General features: G+C 37.3%; 4 protein-coding genes across 8 annotated transcripts; 1 reads left to right on the top strand and 3 right to left on the bottom strand.

Annotated features, from left to right (window-relative positions):
• Positions 1–126: 126 nt before the first annotated feature.
• Positions 127–4,647, bottom strand: LOC125215652 (oligopeptide transporter 7-like). The gene is made up of 6 exons (XM_048117134.2): positions 4,465–4,647; positions 3,835–4,390; positions 2,085–2,654; positions 1,373–1,628; positions 949–1,131; positions 127–873 (listed from the first exon to the last, which is right to left on the bottom strand). Exons 1-6 carry the CDS (start codon positions 4,490–4,492, stop codon positions 259–261), a joined length of 2,208 nt encoding a protein of 735 aa, XP_047973091.1. The 5' UTR covers positions 4,493–4,647; the 3' UTR covers positions 127–258.
• A 943-nt stretch (positions 4,648–5,590) lies between these two features.
• On the bottom strand, positions 5,591–6,874 carry LOC125209643 (thiosulfate sulfurtransferase 16, chloroplastic-like). Its single transcript, XM_048109231.2, has 5 exons — positions 6,735–6,874; positions 6,585–6,658; positions 6,373–6,443; positions 6,213–6,266; positions 5,591–6,005 (listed from the first exon to the last, which is right to left on the bottom strand). The coding sequence occupies exons 1-5, from the start codon at positions 6,869–6,871 to the stop codon at positions 5,937–5,939; spliced, it is 405 nt and encodes a 134-aa protein (XP_047965188.2). The 5' UTR covers positions 6,872–6,874; the 3' UTR covers positions 5,591–5,936.
• Positions 6,875–15,066: 8,192 nt separating this feature from the next.
• HK1 (histidine kinase 1) lies at positions 15,067–19,931 on the top strand. Of its 2 annotated transcripts, none has more exons than XM_048113855.2 (13): positions 15,067–15,456; positions 15,532–15,777; positions 15,857–16,648; positions 16,729–16,976; positions 17,050–17,209; positions 17,310–17,436; positions 17,511–17,600; positions 17,679–17,873; positions 17,944–18,013; positions 18,098–18,140; positions 18,233–18,373; positions 18,455–19,405; positions 19,477–19,931. In XM_048113855.2, exons 1-13 carry the CDS (start codon positions 15,337–15,339, stop codon positions 19,687–19,689), a joined length of 3,396 nt encoding a protein of 1,131 aa, XP_047969812.1. In that variant the 5' UTR covers positions 15,067–15,336; the 3' UTR covers positions 19,690–19,931. The 2 variants fall into 2 exon arrangements, with proteins under 2 accessions (XP_047969812.1, XP_047969810.1); XM_048113853.2 differs by having other exon boundaries at positions 15,854–16,648.
• Positions 19,932–19,963: 32 nt separating this feature from the next.
• LOC125213358 (plastidic glucose transporter 4-like) lies at positions 19,964–24,014 on the bottom strand. Of its 4 annotated transcripts, none has more exons than XM_048113857.2 (13): positions 23,698–24,014; positions 23,360–23,462; positions 23,133–23,200; positions 22,711–22,843; positions 22,521–22,620; positions 22,333–22,445; positions 21,755–21,848; positions 21,497–21,650; positions 21,103–21,249; positions 20,942–21,015; positions 20,663–20,844; positions 20,462–20,576; positions 19,964–20,256 (listed from the first exon to the last, which is right to left on the bottom strand). In XM_048113857.2, the coding sequence occupies exons 1-13, from the start codon at positions 23,771–23,773 to the stop codon at positions 20,083–20,085; spliced, it is 1,533 nt and encodes a 510-aa protein (XP_047969814.1). In that variant the 5' UTR covers positions 23,774–24,014; the 3' UTR covers positions 19,964–20,082. The 4 variants fall into 4 exon arrangements, with proteins under 4 accessions (XP_047969814.1, XP_047969813.1, XP_047969815.1 ...); XM_048113856.2 differs by having other exon boundaries at positions 23,360–23,465; positions 23,698–24,013; XM_048113858.2 differs by having other exon boundaries at positions 20,663–20,751; positions 23,360–23,465; positions 23,698–24,010.
• Between the last annotated feature and the right edge of the window lie 288 nt (positions 24,015–24,302).

The raw sequence follows: 24,302 nt of genomic DNA, 5'->3' as shown, positions 1-24,302 counted from the left end.
AGTATTTTGTAGACACAAGAGTGTACTACACAACAATTTTTTCTAGCTTTTTCTGGGTAAAGTCCAAGTTTTTTTATGCACAAATGAAAGTGAAACTTATTTGACAGTCATATTCCAAACACCTGCTAACATGAAAGAAGAAATAACTTTATAGTAATAGTTTATACTAACAAACATACAAAAGTGAAGATATTCTATCAATCACTACTAAAATACAACATAATATATTGAAAAGTGGAATGAAGGGGGAAAATCAGTTCAAAAGATTGGGCATCCTTCAACAACAATACCCTTCGCAGTAGGGCAAGAAGCCAGAGGGCATCCATCAGTAACACTTCCCCACCACTCGAGGCTAACATTCCCCATCCCCAAACACAGATACAGGAACACTCCCATGAAGGCCAACCCTGCATCGAGCGCTCCGGACAGCAAGTAGTTGAGTCGACTCCACCACTCTCGGTAGTATCGGTATGCAACATAGCCCGACAGGAACCCTAAGATGATCCAGCTGTTGTAGTTCACAGCAGTTGCCGGAGGCATATTAATAACCGACACCAGCATCACAGGAACTGAAACATGCTTAAGCCACTGCTGCCCGGGGAAGGCCTTGATGGCCACCCACACTACAACGGGAGCCACAGCCCCAGCTAGGAAAGCCCAGTTGATGGCAGAGTAAAAGCCGAGATTTCCAAATATCCTCTGCGGCCCGATCAATCCCCACACGACCGAGGCATCGTAGAACACATGGTCGCTTGGGCATGTCCATGGACTGCTAGAAGGAAGTACTGACCGGTCACAGATGTTGGGGATGGTGTCCATGAGCCACCATGCTGTTCCTAGATGCACCACTGATGAAATCAGAGTGCCAACTACCTGATCAATCAACATCAAGAATGAGCAAGATTATTATGATAAATGCAGCTGATGTTTGGAAGAAAATGAAGTAACCTGGGCCATGAACATCGTTCGAGGTGGTATTTTCATGTAATGTCCGAGTTTGAGGTCTTGAAGAAACACCAACGCTTGTTTCATGCTGATGTAGCCATACACCTTGAAGCACATGTTGGCAACTGGATAACCGGGATACAGAAATCCTATAATGTATTCTGTGATCACATTCAATCCTGGTATCTGATAACAAATATATTATCGATTAGCATGTGTCTGAAACTTGCAGAATGCAGAGTAACTGCACAGTTTTGTTCTAATCTGGAATAACTAAACAACTACTCGCACCAAAACTTCAACTAATGATAACAATGTATAGACAAAAGGACATCCAAAGCCAACAAACAAGAGGATGCATTTGGTATTGGCAAAAAATATGGAGGATAAAGTGCAAACATATTTAGGATCAGTTACAGAGTCTCACTTGGTTTGTTGTGGCAGCAATGACTCCAACAGGAAGGGTGAAGAAGAAGGCAAGAGCACACGCTAATAAGACGCCCCACCACGGCAACTGAAGTTGATCGATGTTTAATTGACAGAGAAGTAAGGTGACGGCAATGTTTATGAAAAGAATACATAAGAACCACCATTCGGGAACTTTCTTGTAGCTTTGCATGAGCTTGGTGTGTACATCCATCGTCTTCTCCTTGAATGCGGACTTGCTCAGCAGCCACAGATCTCTAAGCACACAAAAGCGGACAGTTTCAGAAATCAACAAAGCAGCAGTTCTAAAGACCAACAGCTACAACTTTTCATGGGCCAACTAATCTAACAGATACATGTTCAGTTTGTCTATTTGCAACGTGATGTAAAAAGCAAACCAAATGGTTTCATATTTTGTTTTATCTCAGCCTCGATCCATTGATAACTAGTTCTCTAGTTCGCATCAGTGACAGGAAAATATAAACTTAGAGCAGAACTTGATACTTAAAGAAATAAGTTCTAGAAAAAACTCAACAAGTTTAGATGTTTTCTGCCAAATTAGTGAAGTTTCTAACATAGAATGGTGTTCTTAGCTTAGTTTTAGTACAGAATCCTCATCAATACAAATATAGTCCATCTTTCTTGGCAACACAAGTATGATATAAGTAAATCAAAGAATGAATGCAATTCGAGTCAATTATAGTACACCTTACTTGCCATGGAAAAGGAGGACATGAACAATGGTTGCAGTGAGACAGGCAAAGCTAAAACCATAGGTCGTGGCGAAAAATGTAGTGAGATAGAGATGACCCTCACGCTCATATGCGTCCAAGTCAACATGGAAGTTTGAATCTATTATGGCAGATATGTTATAAACCTGCCCCTCTGATGTGAAGAGGTCATCAGAGAAAATTGGAAAGGTCCTGGCTTTGAAGACATTGAGCCCGTACATAATAGGCGTAACTATGTACACGCAGAAAATATATCCAACGGCAATGTTAGCAGTAGCAAACCACGGGCTAGCTAGTGGGCTGCCGAGATACGAGGATATGCTTGCCCAATCAAGGCCGATAGCCCCTAATCCTAGACCATGGAGCCCAGAACCAAGCTGTTGAATGATGATGGATGAAGAAAATATCCAGCAAAGCCAGGAGATTGAAGTCAGCTTTGGGAAAAGATATCCTGGAAACACATAATAAGCAAAGCCGCAAATGAAGGCGATCAGGAAGAACTGATTCCGTGTCACTCCTCCCTTTGCTCTGACTTCTTTCTCATGAAGTGCCCTGCAATTTAAAACTCTGATGATTACGTACTTGTTATAGCACATACTATGTTCATTTAACAAATTTAAAACAGAAGGTATCTTAATAGGTCCATAACTCCATAAGAGTTCTCTGAGACTAAAATTAGTCTGATTGATGAAAATTGCATTTTAGTAGGCAAGGCAAGATACTCGAACTATGCTTCCTCATTAGTCCATATCAGGAAAAACACATAAAAATCAGCTCCGTGCGGTCTAAAGATTTTGCAGCTCTTACTTTCAGTCAAAGTACTATACTTGGAATTTTTCTGTTCATGGCTCTGTCCAAACTGCAATTTTATCAAGTTGGATTATTGTTACAACTATGAACTCAAAAGCAAAAAAGGGCATGTTTTGACGACATTCTTTCTTCTGTAATCATAGAAACTGAGGCAAAACCTAATCTTCAGCTAAAATTGCACAACTTTCACTAGTGCCAAGAGTTATAAATGCTAAGAGTTACTAATGCTGACGTTGACTGAGTATGAAACATAAGCAAACAAATTGGCAAGCATTTTATCCACATTAGTAAGAGCGCTTTTTGCTTGAAAAGTAGTAGACGTATGTATTAGTTTATACTCAACTATGAATCGATCCTCATAGCCATATCTTAATAGATCCATAAGAGTTCTCTGAGACTAGAAATTGTCTTATTGATGAAATTGCATTCTCGAAGGCAAGGCAAGATATTCGAACTATGCATCCTCATTAGTCCACATGAGGAAAAACACACGAAAATCCGCTCATTTTGGCCTAAAGAATATCCAGATCTTACTTTCAGTCAAAAACTTAAAAATGGCTCTGTCCTAACTTCAATTTTATCAAGTTGGATTACTGTAACAGCTGTGAATTCAAAGAGCAAAAGAGGGCATGTTTTGACGGCGTTCTTTCTTCTGGAATCACAGAAACAGAGTCAAAACAGCTGAAATTGCACAACAAACTTTCACTAAGCATTTTAAAACATGTTGGGGTCTTGCAGTAACAGAAAACAAGTTCTGAGAGTTATAAACAAATTAGCAAGCATTTTATCCCATCTTTTCGACATGAGTAAGACAGCAATCAAACCGTGTCTCCAAGAACACTTTTTTATTGAAAAGTAGGAGAAGTATATACTAATCTATGAATCAATCCTCATAGCCATATGAATGAGTAAGTCAACGCACCTGAAGAGGGATACCTGAACGAGATTCTGCGGCCACCACATGGCAGCAGGCTCGACGAGATAGCGGCGGAGGAGGCCGGCCCAGCCAAATCCGAGAATCTGCGTGGTGAGAACGACCCCGAGCGATACCCAGAAAGTCATCTTCCGGCCATAAAATAGCTTGACGGCGCTGACGATGTGGATGGAGTAAGGGTTGGCGGCGCCGGAGTTGGCGAAGATGGTGATGAGGACGTGCTCCTTGACGTTGAAGCGGCCCGGGTTGAGGGTGAACTCCCAGGGGCGGCCACGGAAGAAGACGCGGCGCGTGAGGGCGGCGGCGAGGAGGTGGCCGAGGGGCACGACGGCGATCTGGGCGGAGATGGCGGAGATGGAGAGGGGCTCGCGGCGGTACCAGAAGAACTGGTTGAGGAAGGAGAGGAGGACGCAGGCGGCCGCGCCGAGAATCCACATCCGGAATGTGACCACGGGGAGCGAGGGGTCGTCGGTGGGTGGGACCGTCAGGGCCACCTGCTCCACCGGCGAATTCTCGCCATCGGCGGAGGATGATGTCTCCCCAACTGCACATAATCAGTTCAATTAGGAATTACGGTTAATAATCCATATGCAATCAACATTAGGTGAGCTGACTTACGGAGTGGAGCAGAGATTTCTTCAATCATATCTCACTCTCGAATTGCGATTAGATCCTCAAAGTGGGAGCGAGAATCGGAATCCATTTTTGATTTTTGTCACGTGGAATTGATGGTTTTTGTTTTGGGATGAATCCTACCAATTCACGAGATGCACCTGGACGGGATTTCAGCCGACCAATCATATCAAAAAATCTACCTGTATTCACTATTTCACTAATCAGAACACATAATGTGATTATATCTAATAAATGAAGCCTCATATGGCCCTATCAATCTACTTTATCTAAAATTTAATAAAATATCTATTGCAAACAAATGTGCATCCACTGTTACACAATTCTGCTCAACATAATAAATATCTAAAGCTATTTTTAGTTGACTACTTAATTATCTTTCTGTTGCGAATTAAATATCGTAAAGTACCTTGTAAATAATCAATGTTAGTGTAAACGCTTTAGTCTTTCATTTTTTTTACTACTATAATATACTACTTCTATATTTAAAAAATAAAAATTATTTTTTTTTTGGTATTTCTCTTAAAATTAAAAACTTTCTATTTTAGGAAGAATTTCTCTCTAATGGAGTGACACTCATTTTCTTATAATAATTTCATTCACTTTTTCTATCTTTTATGTTACAAACTGTGAGTTAAAAATCATGTTATTTTTTAAAAAATTATTTTTTAGTAAGTGTGAATTAAAAATCATGTTATTTTTTTAAAAAAATATTTTTGAAAGACGCAGATAGTAAATTAATAGTTTCTCAACTTATCCGGCAATAACATGATGCTGAAACAGTTGGGAGGAAGATATGCAATTTTGGCGATATCACCGTCGACCAATTGGGCAATGATATTGGCTTCCTTAATGTTCTTCAAACTCATTTTCATTGTCAATAAATAATTTTAGATTAGTTTTATATTTAATTTTTGTATAATAAAGAATAATTTTATATTTTAAATAATTAGTAAATCGTTAAATATTGAAATACTAGTATTTAAGCATTAACTGAAATGATGAATTTATGTTTATTCACTAAAAAGTGACCATATAATTTCTTGATATATGACTATATGAGAGCCTATAACGTGACGACATAATTTTACTGATATGGAATAGGCAAAAATTAATTAAATATGGTCGGGTGACCCAATAAAATACTCCTTTTATGGGCTTAACGCCCATAGTTTACAAAACTTGGGCTTATCGAGATAAGAAATAAAAATACCTTGGGCGCGTCGAAAAGAGAATACTACTGTATTTACAGTTTTACACATTATTTGTTATAACCTTACTAAAATTTAGTAATAGGTGTGGTTAACACAGTTTCTAATATACTGTAATTCATAATTACTGTAAGAATATTATAACCAAACTTTGCTATCTGATTCTAATTTTTCTTTATCGTTAGTTACAACGTACAACCGTTAAGCTTTGGTCATTGAAGCTTAGTCTTAAAGAAAATTATGAATCTAGACCGCATATCCATTTTCAATCCAAGCTACATATCCTCCTTCCATATTATACACATGTTTAAACTCCTGCCACAAAACAACAACTTTGTGTTAGAGTTGGTACTAGTTTGAAAATTAAAAGGATAAATTACCTGAAATAGTTGAATTCTGGAATGAAAATTAAAACTTTGTGTATAAATTATAATCTTGGGAGTTGGGATAGGATAAATAAATAAGACAGGCAAATGGCTATGGCAATACTCAAAAATTAGATTTTGAGAAAATGGGACTTACTGCCTTAAGAAGATCAATTGTTGCATACAAGGATCTGACTCCACTTTTGCAACCCTTTTACACCCACATTTTTATCAAATTAGATCATATATCAGAGATTTGTTCTAGCCAATAAAAAAAGTAGTAAGTACTAAGTAATTTGTTTTGATAAGAAACTTACCACTACGAGATGATCTTCCTTATCAAAATGCGCCCGAACTTGATCCAGAAATTTGGGGTTATTCACCATACCTATATAATGTGCCCAAATTCCTATCATAAGTCATAACATAAACTAACCAAAAAAAGATCTCTCTCATATTTTACCAAATTAGTATTAAAACATGTGTCTTTCCCAAATTCTCTATTTTTATGAGACAGAATGCTCGCTACCTTCGGAAGTAATTATCTTGTAAGGAATGTTGATGGCGTTCCTCACGTGTCCATTCTCGAATTCTTCTTCAGTCCTGTTCTCATTCAACTTAATTACTATAACAAATCATAGAATATAGTAGTAATTATTATAGACGAGGGGATTTTAACCTGACATCAAGATAAGTGTGGCCTTGATGAAGGAGACGTCTTGCTGCGTGGACATCAACATTGCCTCCTCCATCACCACTGCAAATAGCCATGAGAAGAAAAAACCCAATGCACAAAACAGCCTTAACCACACCCATTTTTAAACAAGTATACATTCAAAACTGCTCATGCTCATGCTATATATGTAGATTCTTAGAATTAAAATCCAATTGCCGTTTGATATTGTGGGCGCCAAGCTCATGGTTTATTACTTTTCTTTCTTCACCGCATACGCATTAAAAATGGAAAATATAAAGACAAAATGTAGAGTAGTACTACTATTTTATTCTATTTTTCATAATTGTCTAACAAGTAAACAATCAATTAAATTTATGAAATTCTGTTTAAAGCATGTAGGCAGTCTCTTCTAGTTCTATTATAAGAAAATTCCTTTAATTAATTAGCCAAGATCCAATATTAGTAGTATAAAAAAGGGATATTTGTATTTAATTCACTATTTAGTTATTTAAAAGTTTGGAAAATATATATTTTTGGGACAAAAAGGTTGAAATAATCGTGTTTGGTCCATGAATAGACTTTGATGCTAGTTTCGCTCTTGCTATTGACCCATCGTGCAAATGTGCAATTCTTTAGTAGTAATAATTAGAAATTGGTGGATCAAATTTGGTTTAAATCGGCGAATGCTATTTTCAGTTTAAACTCACGTATACATTGATATCCACACATGAATTCATCCAGTTTGTGGAAAATATTGTTCCACTCATGTTTTTGATGAATCCAAAGGGGAGATCCACTACGAGGATAAATGGGCTTTTCACAACGCATTATAATTTACAACAAAACAATAACGAGCTAGGTGTGAGGAACCTTATCCAACATCGGCTCAATGGTGGGCCGTCAAAACATTAGGACAATGACTATACTACATTAATTAAGGTTTTTGATTGATTTGATACTAAAATCAGTTGATGAAGAACTAATAGATCATACTTCATGATTAGAGGTGGGAATTTGGATTGGGTATTGGGTTTATCAATTCCCGATCCGATATCCGCCGGGTATTGGATAAAAATCAGTTGATGATGAACTAATAGATATGCTTCATGAATATTAGAGGTGGGAATTTGGATGTTGGGTATTGAGTTTGGTTTATCCATTCCCGACCCGATATCTGGCGGGTAATACCCGATATCCAATAAAATGGGATTGGGTATGGGATCGGGTAGTGAAATTTAAGATAAGCCGGGTATCAGGTATTATCCGAATACCCGATGTACTGTTTATTGTAATTTTTAATTAGGTTTAGCCATTTAGGGTTGTAGGGTATGGGATACATTATTTACTTAAATTATAATTAGGTTAATTTTCTATAACATTTATAAATAAGTCAATTACCCGACTCCATTAAAGTGACCCTACTCTCATTCCCTCTCTTTCTTTCTTCAAGTCTTTGTATCTATTACGTTGCCACCTATAGATATTCTCTGTCGTTGCCTCTTGGGTAGTTGACTCAACTTTATTTTACGCAAATAATACCCGCAAGTGTACGGGGTTATCGTAGCAAATAGCAAGCAAGAGTATATCGTATCCCACAGAGACAATTAAGTGTAAACCTAAGTACCACGAACAAATTTCAACTACTATCCAGACGATCAAGAGTTTTGGGTTTTTTTTCTAACAACTATGAAAAGCATATAAATTCAAAGATTAAAATAAACACTTAAACTAGAGAATAAAGAAGCAAGTTGTAAAAATGATAGAGAAATATGCAGAATTCAAGGATCCGATGCACAACTCATAGCCTAACCTAATTGAAACCGATTTACCATTTAAAGTCTCTAGAATTGTTGAATCAATCACAAATATAGATTAAACCCCCTCCCGAGGTGAGAAATCCGTAGATTATGTGTAATAATTGAAGTCCCCTTCTAATTCTTAGACCTAACTCCTAATAGTTCGATTAGATTAAAGATCCCACTCAAAACCTCAATTCTCCCGAGTTTTATTGAATTAAGGTGTGAATAATTCTTCTTTCAAGGTTAAATATTTCATCTCCCGATTATTCTAAGAAACCCTATACTCCCAATTGGTGATCAAGCAATTGTTAGGAAAAAGCACAAGAATAATTCAAACAATTGCAAGAGCAAGATAAAAACGAAGTCAATTGGATTAAAACTATAAATCAATGCATCTTCACCAAGAATTCTACATAAAAGATGTTTAGCTACTCATGTTCATGGTAGAAAACAAATAGAAACAAGGAAAAACAGTGGAAATCATGATGCGAATCGCAATTGGTGGAGGAATTGAAGCTTGAATCTTCAATCTTCTTCCAAGAGTTCTTCACAAAAAGAGAGCGCGTGTTTTGTCGCTTGTCGAGAATGAATAGAATTGACCTAATTCTTCCTTCTTATTTTCTCTTCAAAAAATTGCGTTTCAGCTCTAAAAAACGCCAAAATGACGGACCCGGCCGGGTGGAATTAATCCACTGAAAATTCACCCGGCCGGGTGGGACTTCTTTGGTACTCTGGAATCTCGCAGGCATAATTACGCCACCCGGCCGGGTGGAATTATAGGGTAATAATTCACCCGGCCGGGTGGGAATTTCTGGACAGCGCAGTGTTCGTATAACGGCCATAACTTCTTCTACCGAACTCCGATTGAGGCGTGTGAGATACCCACGCGAAGCTCTTTCGAAGACGAAGAGAATGGTATGCATTAGGGGCTGATTGGACTTCAAAATCTCAAGTAAATATTGTCTCAAACCAAGGCTGCTGCACATCCACATATTTTGTACCTTTTTCTACACATTCTTAACAAAATGGTCAACATACCAACATAATAGAGAAGTAGATATAAACACGTCCAATAATAGACAAAATATGATCAAATTCATACATAACCACCCTCTAAAACGATGTAAAATCCAAGTATGTCAGTAGTCATTGGCTTCCCTCGGCAATTTTGTTGGTATTTTTAAGTTCATAAAAAGACATAATTAGCATATAAAATAAAAATAAAATAAAATATTCTCAATGAATAAAGAGAATTTTAGCTTTAAAATATTTAATACTCCATATTTTTCATTTTTTTATTAATTATTAATATAAGTAAAGAGTCGGATATTTGGGTACCCAATCATCGGGTTTAGATACCCGTAGCAGGTATTTGGGTATCCGAAAAAACATATCGAATCAGGTATTGAGTATGCATTTAGATGATATTTTAGTTTGGGTACCCAGTTTTTTCGAGTCGGGTACCATGGTCTGGATACCCGAATTTCGACCCCTAATATTCATTAATCATATACTTAGAGACCCAAGTGTTTTTTAATAGATTTCAGCCAAAAGATTCCAACTTCGAAGATCAGAAAACGCAAAGTAAAGAAGGGGGAAAGAGCGACGCGAATGCTTTTGTAAACAATTCCTTGTATCATAATCATATTACCATATTTTTTTAAAACATGTGCATATTAAAAAGTTATGCTAGTAGTATATTTTTGCGTAGGAGGTAGCGTATAAATGTCCGAAATAGATTCCATGTCCGTTGCAGATTAATTAAATATTCGCATTCTTCATAAAACGACATCTCATGGCTAAAATAGCTAATGTGGGTTAAAGAGTAAAGAGTATAACTTGTGAATTTTGGGTTCTTAATATCGGTTGAAAGAATAAAAGCTAGCGTTGGGTAAAGACTAAAATGTAGTACTATTATTTTTAGTAAATTCACCCATTTATGTATATGGGTACAAAATGTATGATATAACCGTACACTAAATATAGGATAAATTGTTAAATAAATTACAAAACATGATTAATGGTCTGTCCTATAGTACTTTTATAAATATGAAAAATATACAAAACATTTAATAATCTCATGATCCTTCTCTTTTTCGACAAATTACATACTAATGAGGCAACGATTTAAAACATGTTCGAACTTAATTATGTTTATCCCAATGTTGTTTAACTTCCATGTGTTTTAAACCGACCTGCTCACATCAACACATGATTCGCCGTAAAATGGAAGGATGAGATAATTGAGATTTGAAAAAAAAATCATCTTTTATATATGATTTATTTTTCATATTATAAAAAGTGTGAAACGAACTAAAATTTAATCATCTAATTTCGTGATATATTCGGTATTTTGTCTTTAAATATATCAATGTGATGATGGCATCGTTTCCAACAAAGGGATCAATTTCTTTTTTACTAACTAACTGAGTAAATCGAAAGATTTTCACGATTCTATTTCTACATGTATAATAAATGCATCAAGATCACAACAGTTAATTACTCTAAACTCTTTTTGGTACTCCTACTATTAATATGGTTGTGTTTGAGAGGCAAAATCGAAAACGTTGTTTTGATTTCACACTCATTTTATATCAGTGTAGTTATTTTTTCATAATCAGCTTATTGGCAATTTGCTCATAATCAACTATCAAAGGGATTGATAGTTATCACAGAGATATCGTAGCTCTAATGCTTTGTCATTGTTTCCAACTTTAGAGTTTTATATAGTAATTTGAATCAATCTAACTTACATATTTAATTTGAAATGCTTATCGCCCTACATATCTTTTGACTTCTCGACACCTAAAGAGGCCACTAACGACATTAGACAAATACACGGTCAATTGTCTTTTATATGCTACTCTCTCTGTCCCATTAAATATGCAACATTTGTTTTTTAGCACGAGATTTTATATAGTGTTATTTTGTGAGTTAATGAAAAGAAAGTACATAAGAGAGAAGAAAAAGTACAAAGAATATTGTTTCTATTTTTAGAAACGTTTCATTTTTAATGGAATAAACGAAAAAAAACATTTCATTTCTAATGGGACAGAGGAGGTATAGTAGTTTTTAGTTTCGTTATGAATGATACGATGGGATATGGATCACAATGTCAATTGTTGACGATGAATCACAACTCAAATGAAAATACTCTTCATCTGCAACCCATAATGACGAATCGCAACTCAAACGAAAAAACTCTTCATTTGCAACCAATAATGACGAATCGCAACTCAAACGAAAAAACTCTTCATCTCTAACCAATAGACTAAGGAGGAATGGAGGATTTGAGTCACCTAACATCTTTGTTATAGTATTACTAAAGAATTAAGGATGTTGTGTGAGCATTGTACATTTATAATGTATCTTTATTAGATTTTATTGAAAGATAATAATGACTTTAAAATTTATAATGTTCCGTGCAAGAATAGTAGTAGTATTACTATAATAAGAATATGGGATTTAATAAATAAATCAATAAAAATTGAGTGGGTTCTAGTTAGACCATGCATGATTTTACGACAAATATGTTGTATGTAGTTGTGGAAGACGAGAAAAAGTAAACCACACCTTAATTAATTAACTCATCTTTTAAACTGTTTGATTAACTATAGCCGTCTTAGCAATTAGTGGGAAACTAAGTGAAGAGACTAGAATTGTGATATCAGCAACGTTTGTACTCTTTTAATTATATAATAACACTACTTGTTCCAGGGTTGATATCTAGTTTGTTTATTTTTGTTTTTATGGGGCGTCCGATTAAATTTAAATTAAATCGCACTTAATTTTATTTTATAAACTACTATAAAAGATTGCTTTAATTAGGCGTGAAAAATCAATATGAGATGAACGATATGGAGACGATCAAGTTATTTGAAAGATGTTCATATTCTTTATGGTAAATTGCCAAATGAAACATGAAAGAGGTTAAATTTTGGTCCGTTCCATACATTTCAAAATTTGGAAATTAAATTACAAAAGATGTATATTTCATAATTATCAAATCCGTCTCATCATCAACGAAAGATGGGATGATTGGCGGCCGGTTTTAAACACGCAAGTATCATATCTATGTTAAGGTGATACATGTCTATGTGGTGGGTGACGTGTATAAATTCAGCTAGCACATCATCGTATATGTCTCCAGAGATGAGATAGGTTAGACAATTGCAAAATTTTCATGTTTTATGATTTACTTTTCATATTTTGAAAAATGTGAGATTGACCAGATTTGACCATCTTTTATGATTTATTCCTATTCTTATAAGCATAAAAGATACTCCATGTGAGACTCGTACCAAAATACATTGTGCTAATTGCGAATTATTAATCCAAACATCAAATCAGATTTTGATTCTATTATGAACTTGAGTCTTATTCAGAATACAAGCTGGCCAAAGACAATGATGTCCCACTATATTTATATACATCTAGCAACTTGAAAATGTAAATTAAGTTCTACTATTATACAGCAAATTTGTGGTGCTCAATTAATTCGAATATAACAAATAACACCATGAAGTATAAACATATGATTAAAAATTGGGGATACATGTACCAATGGATTGAGGACATTATAAAGAAGCTTTTGGAAATGGGTACTTCTACTATTTATATAAGCAGATTTTTAATAAATAAAACTATAGCCTTTTCAATACTCCATTTATTTGTGTTAAGGTTGTGTTTAAGATAGACATGTGTAGATTAAAGAATCTCAATCTTTGGATTCCACTCATGCTTTGGAATCACCTAATTAAAGTAGTGGAGTTATGTTAATGGTCCATTTTCTCCATTTGCGTACCAGTTAAAGAAGCCCACTTTTTTACCCTTTCATTTTCAAATATTTTTATTTAATTTCAGAAATAAAATGAACGTCTGCTCAAAACTTGTTACATAGTGATTAATGATAGTGCACCCGATCACGATCACGATCACGATCACGTACGATTAAATGTCAAATGTATTTATTTTGACATAATTTGAATACCTGGGAGACTTATAAAATCTATATAAAATTGTGAAATCGGTAATTTTGAATTCCTTAATGCTTTGTGATTCAACTTCACAAAGTGTTCTCGTTCCTTCTGCTGTCCATTTTTTTGATGTCGCACCACTTGCAATTGGTGTCTTCTCCCGACGCTTTCTCGTCGTCTTCTCTAATCAGGCGACTTCTACTCGACTGTCCATCAACGACATGTACATAACCAAAATAAAGTTGTACTAACCAATTGGTATTTAAAAGCATTTGAATGATTAAAAGAAAGCGAGTTCTAAATATTAAACCAACAATAAAAATATATTAGATTCAACTACTTAAAAATCCTATAATCCTAAATAATTAGTCCCATGAATTGTGAGACTAAAAATATAACAACAATGAATTGAGAGACTAGAATCCTACTAAACAAATTATATGATTCTTAAAACTATGCAAAATACGACTTTATCAATGGCCAGTCCAACGTAATGGCATTTGTGATAAAAATAGAAGAAGAATATGAAGAAGGTGATGATGAAATTGAAGAAGAACAAAGAATATAGAGTGAGAAGAAGTGAGGGAGTGAAGTATATTTATCGAGGGAAGAAATATGAAATGACAATCGATAAATGTGAGAATTGTTGGCATCGTAACGGTAAAAATGAATAGAAGCATTTTTTAGAATTAATTTGACTTTTTGCAATATGTGAGATGCCGATTGGTCGAGAGGAGTGAATGGAGACAAGTGAGGCGGTAGAGTCGTCATATGCGCGGCTGGGTTTTTACACTATACAACGTGCTGAACAGTGTGAAATGAACGACACACTCTATAAAAAAAATTTCAAGTGCGATTGCTATTTGCACATGCTATTATAGTATAAGATCACTTGTTACGATATTTTTATCATGCCTTATACTTTTACTAATGTACATCATAATATCACAATTCAGTTATATGATACGTGGTTCAATTTGGACTTACTAAAAATGAGTGCATGTACTTGTTACATGAACAATGAACCCTACGATATGCAATTATGCTCACTACTAGAAAAAAGAAAAAGACACTCATCTCAAATCCATATGCTTTAGTAAGCACTACTATCTAGTATACTATGTCACTAAGATTTGCTGAGAGGTGTATATCGTAAGATTTTAACGAGAATAAATAGTAGTATTACATTTTATTAATATTATAGTTTAGAGAACGCTGTATTAATGGAATAATTGGGAATGAACACATTAATCTAATAGTAATAATATCTACTAGTAGTACAATATTATTTCAAAAAGTCCAAAATATGAATATTAGGAATACTCTGTGTTAGCACTTATCCTATATAATCCAATTTATCCTACTGGAAAAGTATTTAGCGAAAAACCCAATTTTGTGTTTCCAATAATATTTGTAATAATATTAGTAAATAAAATAGGGTGTAACACCTTTTTATAATTATTAGGCTGCCTAGTTTGTTAGCGTAATATGCTCCTAGATTTGAATTTATCCTATAATCTTGACTTATAACCATATATTCCTTGAGGTCAGAGAAGTGTTCAACTGAATTCTCACTCTCTCCTCTCTCCTCTCTCCATCACTCTCACTCCAACTCCAATATTCTGAAGCCAATCATATTCCTTCCATAGCAACAGTCAACCAGGGTAATAAAAAGTGAAAAACTAGGCAGAGAAGAAACACACACCATGAGCAGAAATGGCTTGATAATTCATAAAGAGGGAATCCACACTGCTCACAAAACATTATCTTCCAACTCTACCTTCAATTCCCTTCTCCCAATTGAAACAATGAACCAATAATCGAAGCAACATGGCCGACAGCACCACAACTTTCCAGCGAGATGTCGAAGAAGAGGAGTCCCAGTTCGGCTCCACCCTCTGCCTCTCCTCCTCCTATTACAGCGTCTTCGTCGTTCGCCTGGCCATCATGGTATCAATCCATATCACTACTTTGTACGACTAATACATGGAGTACATCTTATCAATTTTTTTCGGGTTTGTGCAGATAATGCTGGCGATACTGATTGGCCTTTTAACTCTACTAACATGGCACATCACCAGAGTCTACACCACCAAATCCCTCAAAACCTTAGCATACGGCCTCCGCCACGAGCTCCTCCAGCGGCCCCTCCTCCGCATGTGGAACATCCTCAACTCCACCGTCGAGGTCGCCACCGCCCAGGTCAAGCTCTCCGAGTCTGTCATCCGCCGCTACAACAAGCCCGCCGCCTCCCAAGCAGACCAAGTCGAGGTGAATCTCCATCAATCAATCATCATCCCAACATTTCCTCATTTATATTATCATGTATTGATTCATTCATTCTCAGCAGCTTTACCAAGTGATGAAGGAGTTGACGTGGGCCCTCTTCGCCAGCCAGAAAGCTCTCAACTCCATCACTCTCAGCTACCGCAACGGATTCGTGCAGGCCTTCCATCGGAACCACAGAAGCAACAACACATACTACATCTACTCTGATCTCACCAACTACTCAATTGCCACCTCATTTTCTGTCAACCTCCTTTCCTCTCATCAAGGCTGGAATGACCAGTCCATACACACCAACATGACTGCAATTTGGTACCGCCAGCCTCTTGACCCCACCACGGGCGATAAGACTGCAAAGGCCGCCCCAATCCCACCGGACGAGTTGATCAACATAGCCGGGATTTCGCAGGTTCCTGATGGGACTGCCACATGGCATATCGCTGTGAGCAAATACACCGACTCGCCTCTGCTCTCAGCAGCATTGCCTGTTTGGGATGCTTCCCATACAAGCATAGTCGCTGTCGTGGGCGTTACCACTGCTCTGTATAGCGTTGGCCAGTTGATGAAGGAGTTGGTTGAGTTTCATAGTGGCCACATATATCTCACCTCTCAGGAGGGGTGGCTGCTGGCAACCTCCACCAACACTCCTTTGCTGATGAATTCGTCGTCCGGGCCTAAGCTTATGATGGCTGTGGATTCCCAGGAGAGTGTGATTAGGTCAGGGGCTGAGTATTTGAGTCGGGCGTATGGGAACAAGCTGCCTCCGAGTCAAGAAGTTCATATCGAGAGCGCGAGGCTTGGGAACCATCTTTATTACATTGACTCCTTTTTCTTGAACTTGAAGAGGCTTCCTATGGTTTGTGTCCTGTTTTTAACTCTGTTTTCTTGAAATTTAGCAGTGTTTGCTGATTTTTGCGGGGGAAAAAACGGTTGCAGGTTGGAGTTATCATGATACCGAGGCAATATATAATGGGGAAAGTGGATGAGAAGGCTTTTAAGACTTTGATGATTTTGATATCTGCTTCTGTGTGCATCTTGCTGGTTGGGTGGTTCTGCATCTTCATTTTAACTAACGGCGTCTCCAAGGAGATGAAGCTGCGCGCTGCGTTGATAAGCCATCTCGATGCAAGGAGAAGGGCAGAGGCGTCAAACAACTACAAGAGTCAGTTTCTAGCAAACATGAGGTGAGCAGCTGAGATCATGTTTGTTGATTGCATTGATAGAATATACCTTGATCAAATTTTTTTGTTGACATAGCCACGAGCTCCGCACGCCTATGGCTGCAGTGATTGGCTTGCTGGATATCCTCATGAGCGATGACTGCCTCAACAATGAACAGCAAGCGATGATCATACAGATTCGCAAATGCTCCAATGCTTTGCTGAGGCTTCTTAACAACATTTTGGATCTCAGCAAGGTACTGTAACAAAATACTCGTCTTTCAACGTATCAATTTATGTCGTTTAGCAACAATTTTTGAACCAAGATCTCATACTGGCATATGAAATTTTGTGCAGGTTGAGTCAGGAAAACTGATACTAGAAGAAACTGAGTTTGAGTTGGGTAGAGAGCTTGAAGGGCTTACAGATATGTTCTCCGTGCAGCGGATTAACCACAACGTAGAGACTGTTCTTGATCTCTCCGGTATGGTCTTAACCCTATCATCTGTCTGCACTACCTCGCCCTTGCTTAACTTGTAATGATTTATACCGTTGCAGATGATATGCCTAAAGTAGTCCTAGGAGACTCTGGAAGAGTTCTTCAAATTTTCGCAAATTTAATCAGCAATTCGATCAAGTTCACAACCTGTAAGTGAGGAAATACAATCAAACTTGTACAAGAACAATTGAAACAAACAATTAATGAGTGATCTGTGCTTGTGACAGCTGGATACATCATTTTGCGCGGATGGTGTGAGACTGTAGACACGGAGAGTAAGAAAAGAGAGTCTTACCTCCATCCAAAGGAGTCGTGGTGTGCACAGAAGTTGAAACGGAAACGGGAAGCAGCCCAAGGGAAGATATGCTCCAAGAAAGACAACAAAATGATGATTTGGTTTGAAGTTGATGACACTGGCTGTGGTAAGAATACATATATTTACATATGAAACGCAACGACACATTCTAACCTTTCTTGATTCTCTTATATCAGGAATTGATCCTGACAAATGGGAATCAGTTTTCGAGAGTTTTGAGCAAGCAGATCCGTCAACTACTAGGCTGTAAGCTACTTATAATTTTCAGCAATCCTGTTATAATGTTATTGTTTTTAATTTAGGGAATCTTACAAAATCTTCTGCTCTCAGGCATGGCGGAACTGGTCTTGGTTTGTGCATCGTCCGAACCTTGGTGAGAGTTACATGGATTCTTGAAAAAATAACTTCAAGTTGATGATGTTGTAGCTCTTGCTTGGACTTTAATGGTGGTGAAAATTTTGACAGGTGAACAAGATGAATGGAGAAATCAAAGTGGTGAAGAAGAGTGGGCCGGGAACTCTGATGCAGCTGTATCTGCTTCTCAACACACCTGCTGAGACGACGAAGCAGCATTACCATTTAAACTTCAAAGACCACAATCTAACTGTGAGTGTTCAGTTCCCTTTTTTAGACAGTATGCTGGTCTTGAAAGCTTTAGAAACTATTAATTATTGAAGCTGAATACAGGTGTTGCTTGCACTTAATGGCAGAATGACCAGAATGATCATGACAAAATGGTTGCGGGAAAAAGGAGTTCAAACACACGAAGCATCTGAATGGAACGAACTCACGTTAAATCTTCAAGATTTCTTCACAAATGATAACTCACAAATGCCACAGTCAGAAACTCAAGAATCAAACTTTGGAAGCAGCTTTTTCATCATAATCATCGACGTTGGACTGCTCGACTTGAGCACTGAGCTGTGGAAGCAGCAGCTCAATTTTCTAGAGGAGTACTGCGCTGATAGAGCCAGCTTCGCATGGATCTTGAATCACGACACCTCCAAAGTGGTCAAGGCTGAACTCCGAAAAAGAGGGCATCTGTTAATGGTTAACAAACCTTTATACAAAGCAAAACTAGTTCAGATTTTTGAGGCAGTCATCAAAAGAGACAGAAACTTGCACCTACAAACTCCAGCAGCAGATCACGAGTTTCATGAAATCGATTCTCTTCAGTCCCCTTCAGCCAGCTCGGATGAGTCTGAAAAGCTGGACAATGATAGCTGCAATGTGATTAGAGGAAGTGAGTATTTCAGCAGAGGACCTCTGTGTCAAAGCACGCTGAGCAGCTCCTGTGCCGATTACATCCATGTAAACCTAGAGGACGACGTCTCTATCCTCAGTAAAGAACAGTCTTCCACTAAATCATATAATGAAGACAAGGAAGGTGGCGCTGCAAGCTCATGTAAGGCCGTGAATGAGCAGAAAAGGCCTCTTGAGGGCCTCTGCATCCTTCTTGCAGAAGACACGATCGTCCTCCAGAGAGTTGCAACGATCATGCTGGAGAAAATGGGAGCAAGAATCGTAGTTGTAGGGGACGGGATTCAGGCAGTGGATGCTCTAAAAAACAAGAGCCAATCTAATGAACACAATGATGCCAAAGCATTGCCATATGACTTGATATTGATGGACTGTCAAGTAAGTTAACAATTTCTGCATCACTAGTAACAAGATAGGGATTCTCATAGTATTCTTTTGTGATTTTGCAGATGCCAAAAATGGATGGGTATGAAGCAACAAAAGAAATAAGAAGATGGGAATGTGGAAGTGGTTGGCACATTCCAATAGTTGCACTCACAGCTCATGCAATGTCTTCTGATGAAGCCAAATGCCTTGAAGTTGGCATGGACGCGTATCTAACTAAACCCATAGACTGCAAGCTTATGGTTTCCACCATTCTTTCCTTAACTAAAGGAACGTGATCCGAGTCGGACTCATACGTTTCATCTCATATTCCGACACTATCAATGCATGCAGTTAACTAAGCCTTGGTGCTTGATTTTGTTTTAAGGATAAGATATACAGTTTCCCACAGCAGCAGTAGATGGAATAGAGAGCCAAATTGTAAATTTAGTGCTCAAGCTTTTACCTTTCTTGAAATGATTTTAGGAGTTGGTGTACTGATCATTTACCAAATAACTGAAAACATAAAGCTCTTGCTACACGTGTATATGGTTTTATAATTGTATTAAGGGGTGACAGATAAAAATAGGCCATCTCATATTCATATCAAATTATTGTGAGAATTGTCTACATAGAACTGAGCTCATTACATTCCAATGAACACTCAATTAAGTGTATGTTCAAGAAGCTGGTTAAGCGAGAGCAAGTTCTATTTCCTCCAAAGATCGGCCCTTGGTTTCCACCACGTTACCACTTACGTACATAATTGCTAGAATGCAGACGCTACCAAATCCCAGGTATACTGTACTCAGGCCGAATCTATTCACAATGCTCAAGAAGTACAACCCGATCACGAAATTCGATATCTGTTACAACCAAGAAACACACAGCTTCAACAACCAAGCGAATTTCATCATATTTTCTATCTACACATATACTGTTATGCACTTAGTTCAATTCAATAGTCAACTAGAATTTAGAAAGTTTTTGTTCACAGATGAATGTAATCACTCCAACACACCGAGGCCAGTATTGCCATGAAAAGAATGCCAAAATAGAATAATTTCTCACCCAATGCGTTCCCAGAGATAAAGCCATTGCTTTTGCTCGGATTCTTGAGGCAAATATCTCAGGAAGTAGCAGAGCAGGGACTGGACCAGCGCCAAGAGAGAACGACAGCACATAACTGCACAAAGAAACACGGAAACAAATTTCAGTGACTTCATATACAAAACATTACATGTTCGAATTGATGTGGGTACAAAAACTTACAGGACAGTGCCAAGTACAGCAAGTGTGCCCGAGTAAGGTGTCAAAGCCTTCCAACTGAAAGTCAGGGAAAGCAGCAGCATAGAAGCACCCTTTGAAAGAAGAGAAACGGAAACACATAAATGAAGCACATTACGAGACCAGAATGCAACAAACTTATAGGAGTAATGTCGACAGTAGTTCCTCTGCATAACGTATTTAGAAGAAATATAGGATAATGGGTACCTAATAATAAAAACAGCAACTATAACTGTTAAGGTATTGCTAGATAATGAATCATACCATTCCTGCAAAACTTGTAATTAAAAGACTCTTCCTTCCTTGTTTATCCATCAACGAGATTGCAACAGTTGAGCCTGGCAAAATGTACACACGCAATCTGTAAAACGTCTACATAAAGGCCTTATTCATCAATCGACTAGAAAGTCGAAAAAAAAACTAACCAATAACATTTGCAACGCCAACTAGAGCACTGGCAGCAACATCAGATTTAATACCAGCTGTTCGGAATACCGAAGTAGAGTAGTAAACAACAGCATTGATCCCAGCAAACTGCTGAAACAAGAAGAGAGCTGCACCAACACTCACAACTGCAACACGAAATATTATAAATTTCCTGGACACGCCAAACGCTGCAGGAGCGATTATTAAAAATAAAGACTACAACAACACAACACTGCAGGAGCGATTATTAAAAAATAAAGACTACAACAACACATTCAGTAGCTTAGCCAAGGCTAATGTAATGCATGAGCTAAAGAGTGAGGTGTATTATTGTACTTCTAAAATGATAAATGTAATCTCAATCTCATGAAAAATCTTTTAGTTCATATATACCTTTTCGGTAGCGGTTGCTAAAAAGATCGAGCCATCCAGCTTCTGGTTCAGAGGAATCTCGACCTGCTGCATCCAGATCACCCATAACCTCAGCAACTCTTTCCTTCCCAAATAGCCTCTTTATGGACACTTCCGCTTCAGCAATTCTCCCTTGCTTCAGTAGAATGTGCCTCATTTTTAGCATATATATCATATAAATTCATGCAAGAACCCCCCACCAAAAGTAAGCAATTCATCGTTATGAAGTTCATTTGTAACCTGATAAAGCCATCGAGGACTTTCAGGAGAAAAGGCCATTCCTACTGCCAATAGTACAGATGGAACAAGTGCAATAGTAAACATTGTCCTCCACCTTTTCATAACAGAGACCAAAAGCAGAATGGGATAGAGACGATTAATAGAAATTAAATATTGTTGCAAGAAATTCAGTTACATCACCCAACCAAGCAATATTGCACTGAAGGCGATGTCGAAGACATGGAAAAACGGATGAGTTTTGTGTTACAGTGTTCAATATTTTAAAACTGATTAATATAATGAAGAATAGATACATTTCGACTCATCAAAGGAGGGTAGCTAATGACAATAAACAAGAAATGGAGGTGGTAAAATTAATTCCATTCGGTTATAACTTGGAAACTTGGTGGTTCTCTGGCATACTAAAAATCAGAATATTAAGAAATGAGACTGTTTTCTCTGTCAGGAGTCTGATATTATCAACTACAAAATACCTGTCAATAGCATATCTCAGTTACAAAAACATATCTCAGTTATTTAGAACATTTAGTATCACAAATATATTTCAATACAAGACCATATTTGCAAGAAGGAAATACCACAACGGATTCCCTGCCAGAGGCAGTCCAGCCACCAATGCTGCTAGGATCCCAATGCATATGGATAACTGATTGACAGATCCAAGAGTGCCACGAATTTCAGTGGGTGAGATCTGGTTATGAAAGAATGTCAGATGTATGACACAATCATTAGGGAAATAATATCAAACAGCTCCATTAAAGAATACCTCGGAAATGTAAAGCGGCACAATAGCTGATGATATGCCTATTCCAACTCCAGTAAGCACACGACCAAGTATCATTGTCTCTACACTTTTTGCTATGCCACTGAGATACATGATTAAAGTTTAGATAATAGTACTATCATTTTGTTATCTGCGGCAAAGATCAGAAGATGGATTCTAGTACAATACAAACCTAAGAAATACCCCTGCTGCAAGTGGAATTACATCCAGCATAAAAGTTTTAGTTCGCCCAATTTTATCAGCCAGCAAACCTCCAGTAAAAGAACCAATAGTTGCACCAGCAAGCAGTGCGCTAACAACCCAGCCTGTGTCAAATACAGGCAGCATAAGAAACTTCCTAATTAGAAAAGAAGATACAATTCAGAGTATTCACAAATAGAAACTTTCCTTTGTAGATATACGATCAATATCGTAATGTTTTGATGTAAAATATTATATTCATTGACCATGTTTGATGATACATTCCCCCTGGTTGGCTTCCCAGGAAATATTAGATGACATGATAGATGCATCTTATATTTTTCCCATTTCTATACTAACCAAAAAACAAAAAATAAATGGTATGTTCATTTGCACCCACTTTGAATAACTTGCCTTGTAACACTGTGTTCTCAGTAATCCCAAGATCCTTGGAGAGGTACTCTAAAGCTCCATTTACGACCCTGAATAAGATAAGTGTTACAGTATGACATGAATAGGTGATCGCCAAATCACGCGAAAAAGCAAAGAAAACGTCTTGTGGCCTATATGAGTACTAGAAATGTACACGATTCACCAAAAACTATTGAAAAAAAGAGTGAAAATAGATATGAAATGCATACCCCAGATGATATCCAAACAGAAAGGCCCCTAAACAAGCAATACCAACATATGGATAGACGTTCCCAGATGATTTCACTTGGATTTTGGCAGTTTCAAGATCACCTTCTGTCACTCACAAAAATGCTAATAACTCAATCAAGCAGTTGGAAAGTATAAGGAAGCATAAGCAGTGCTCACCACAAACTCAACACAGTCATTCATCAAACAAAAAGGTGTATTCAAAATTATGTATACTAATGCCCCCAAGTACCCATGATCACAGCAAAATGAACACAATCACGATTAAAACCGAGGTATCAACCAAAAAGTAAAGAATCAGATTGAAGAAAATACAAACCAGAGGCTTGAGCTCTGAGTGATCTGTTCTTGGCTGATGATCCATTTACACTTTGAACACTCACACTTCCTGCCATTGAACACTATCGTGACCTGGTTCTTTTGAAACCGAACGAAAAAGTAGGATCCAAACCGATTTAGCTCTGATTGAAAAAGAGAGAGCCTGCATTTGCACTAGTATAGCCTTCCCCAAAAGTCAACAAACATGAAATTTTACACCAGAAAGGCTAAACCGTTTAAATGCAAGCCTTAATTGAGAAATTAAGAGGCGACATTAAATCGATGGACTACCGATCATCAAATGAGAAATAGAGGAAATGGAGGCAATATAATTTTTTATTGGAAAATTTTACTTCCATCTCAACCATTTTCATAATCTTCTTCACATTCTCTGTAATCTACAGAGCGCCACGTGTCTCAATCTACGTAGTCGAGGTTGGCAAGTCATCATCGGTAAGCTATCAAGCAAGATTTTTGTTCACAATTATATTCATCTGAAATAGAATTGGTGTATTCAAAGTTGAAATTTTTCATCAAAATCTCTGCCTCCACAGCCCAGCCCAATGGGGTTCAGACCTAGTGCACTCCTTGGCTTATTGAGGGATT

The sequence above is a fragment of the Salvia hispanica genome, chromosome 3 (assembly GCF_029641045.1).
Source record: "Salvia hispanica isolate PSC_SH4W2 chromosome 3, Shi_PSC_v1, whole genome shotgun sequence".
Lineage (NCBI taxonomy): Eukaryota > Viridiplantae > Streptophyta > Magnoliopsida > Lamiales > Lamiaceae > Salvia > Salvia hispanica.
Note: the sequence above shows the minus strand (reverse complement) of the source record. Positions and strands in the feature narration are given on the sequence as shown.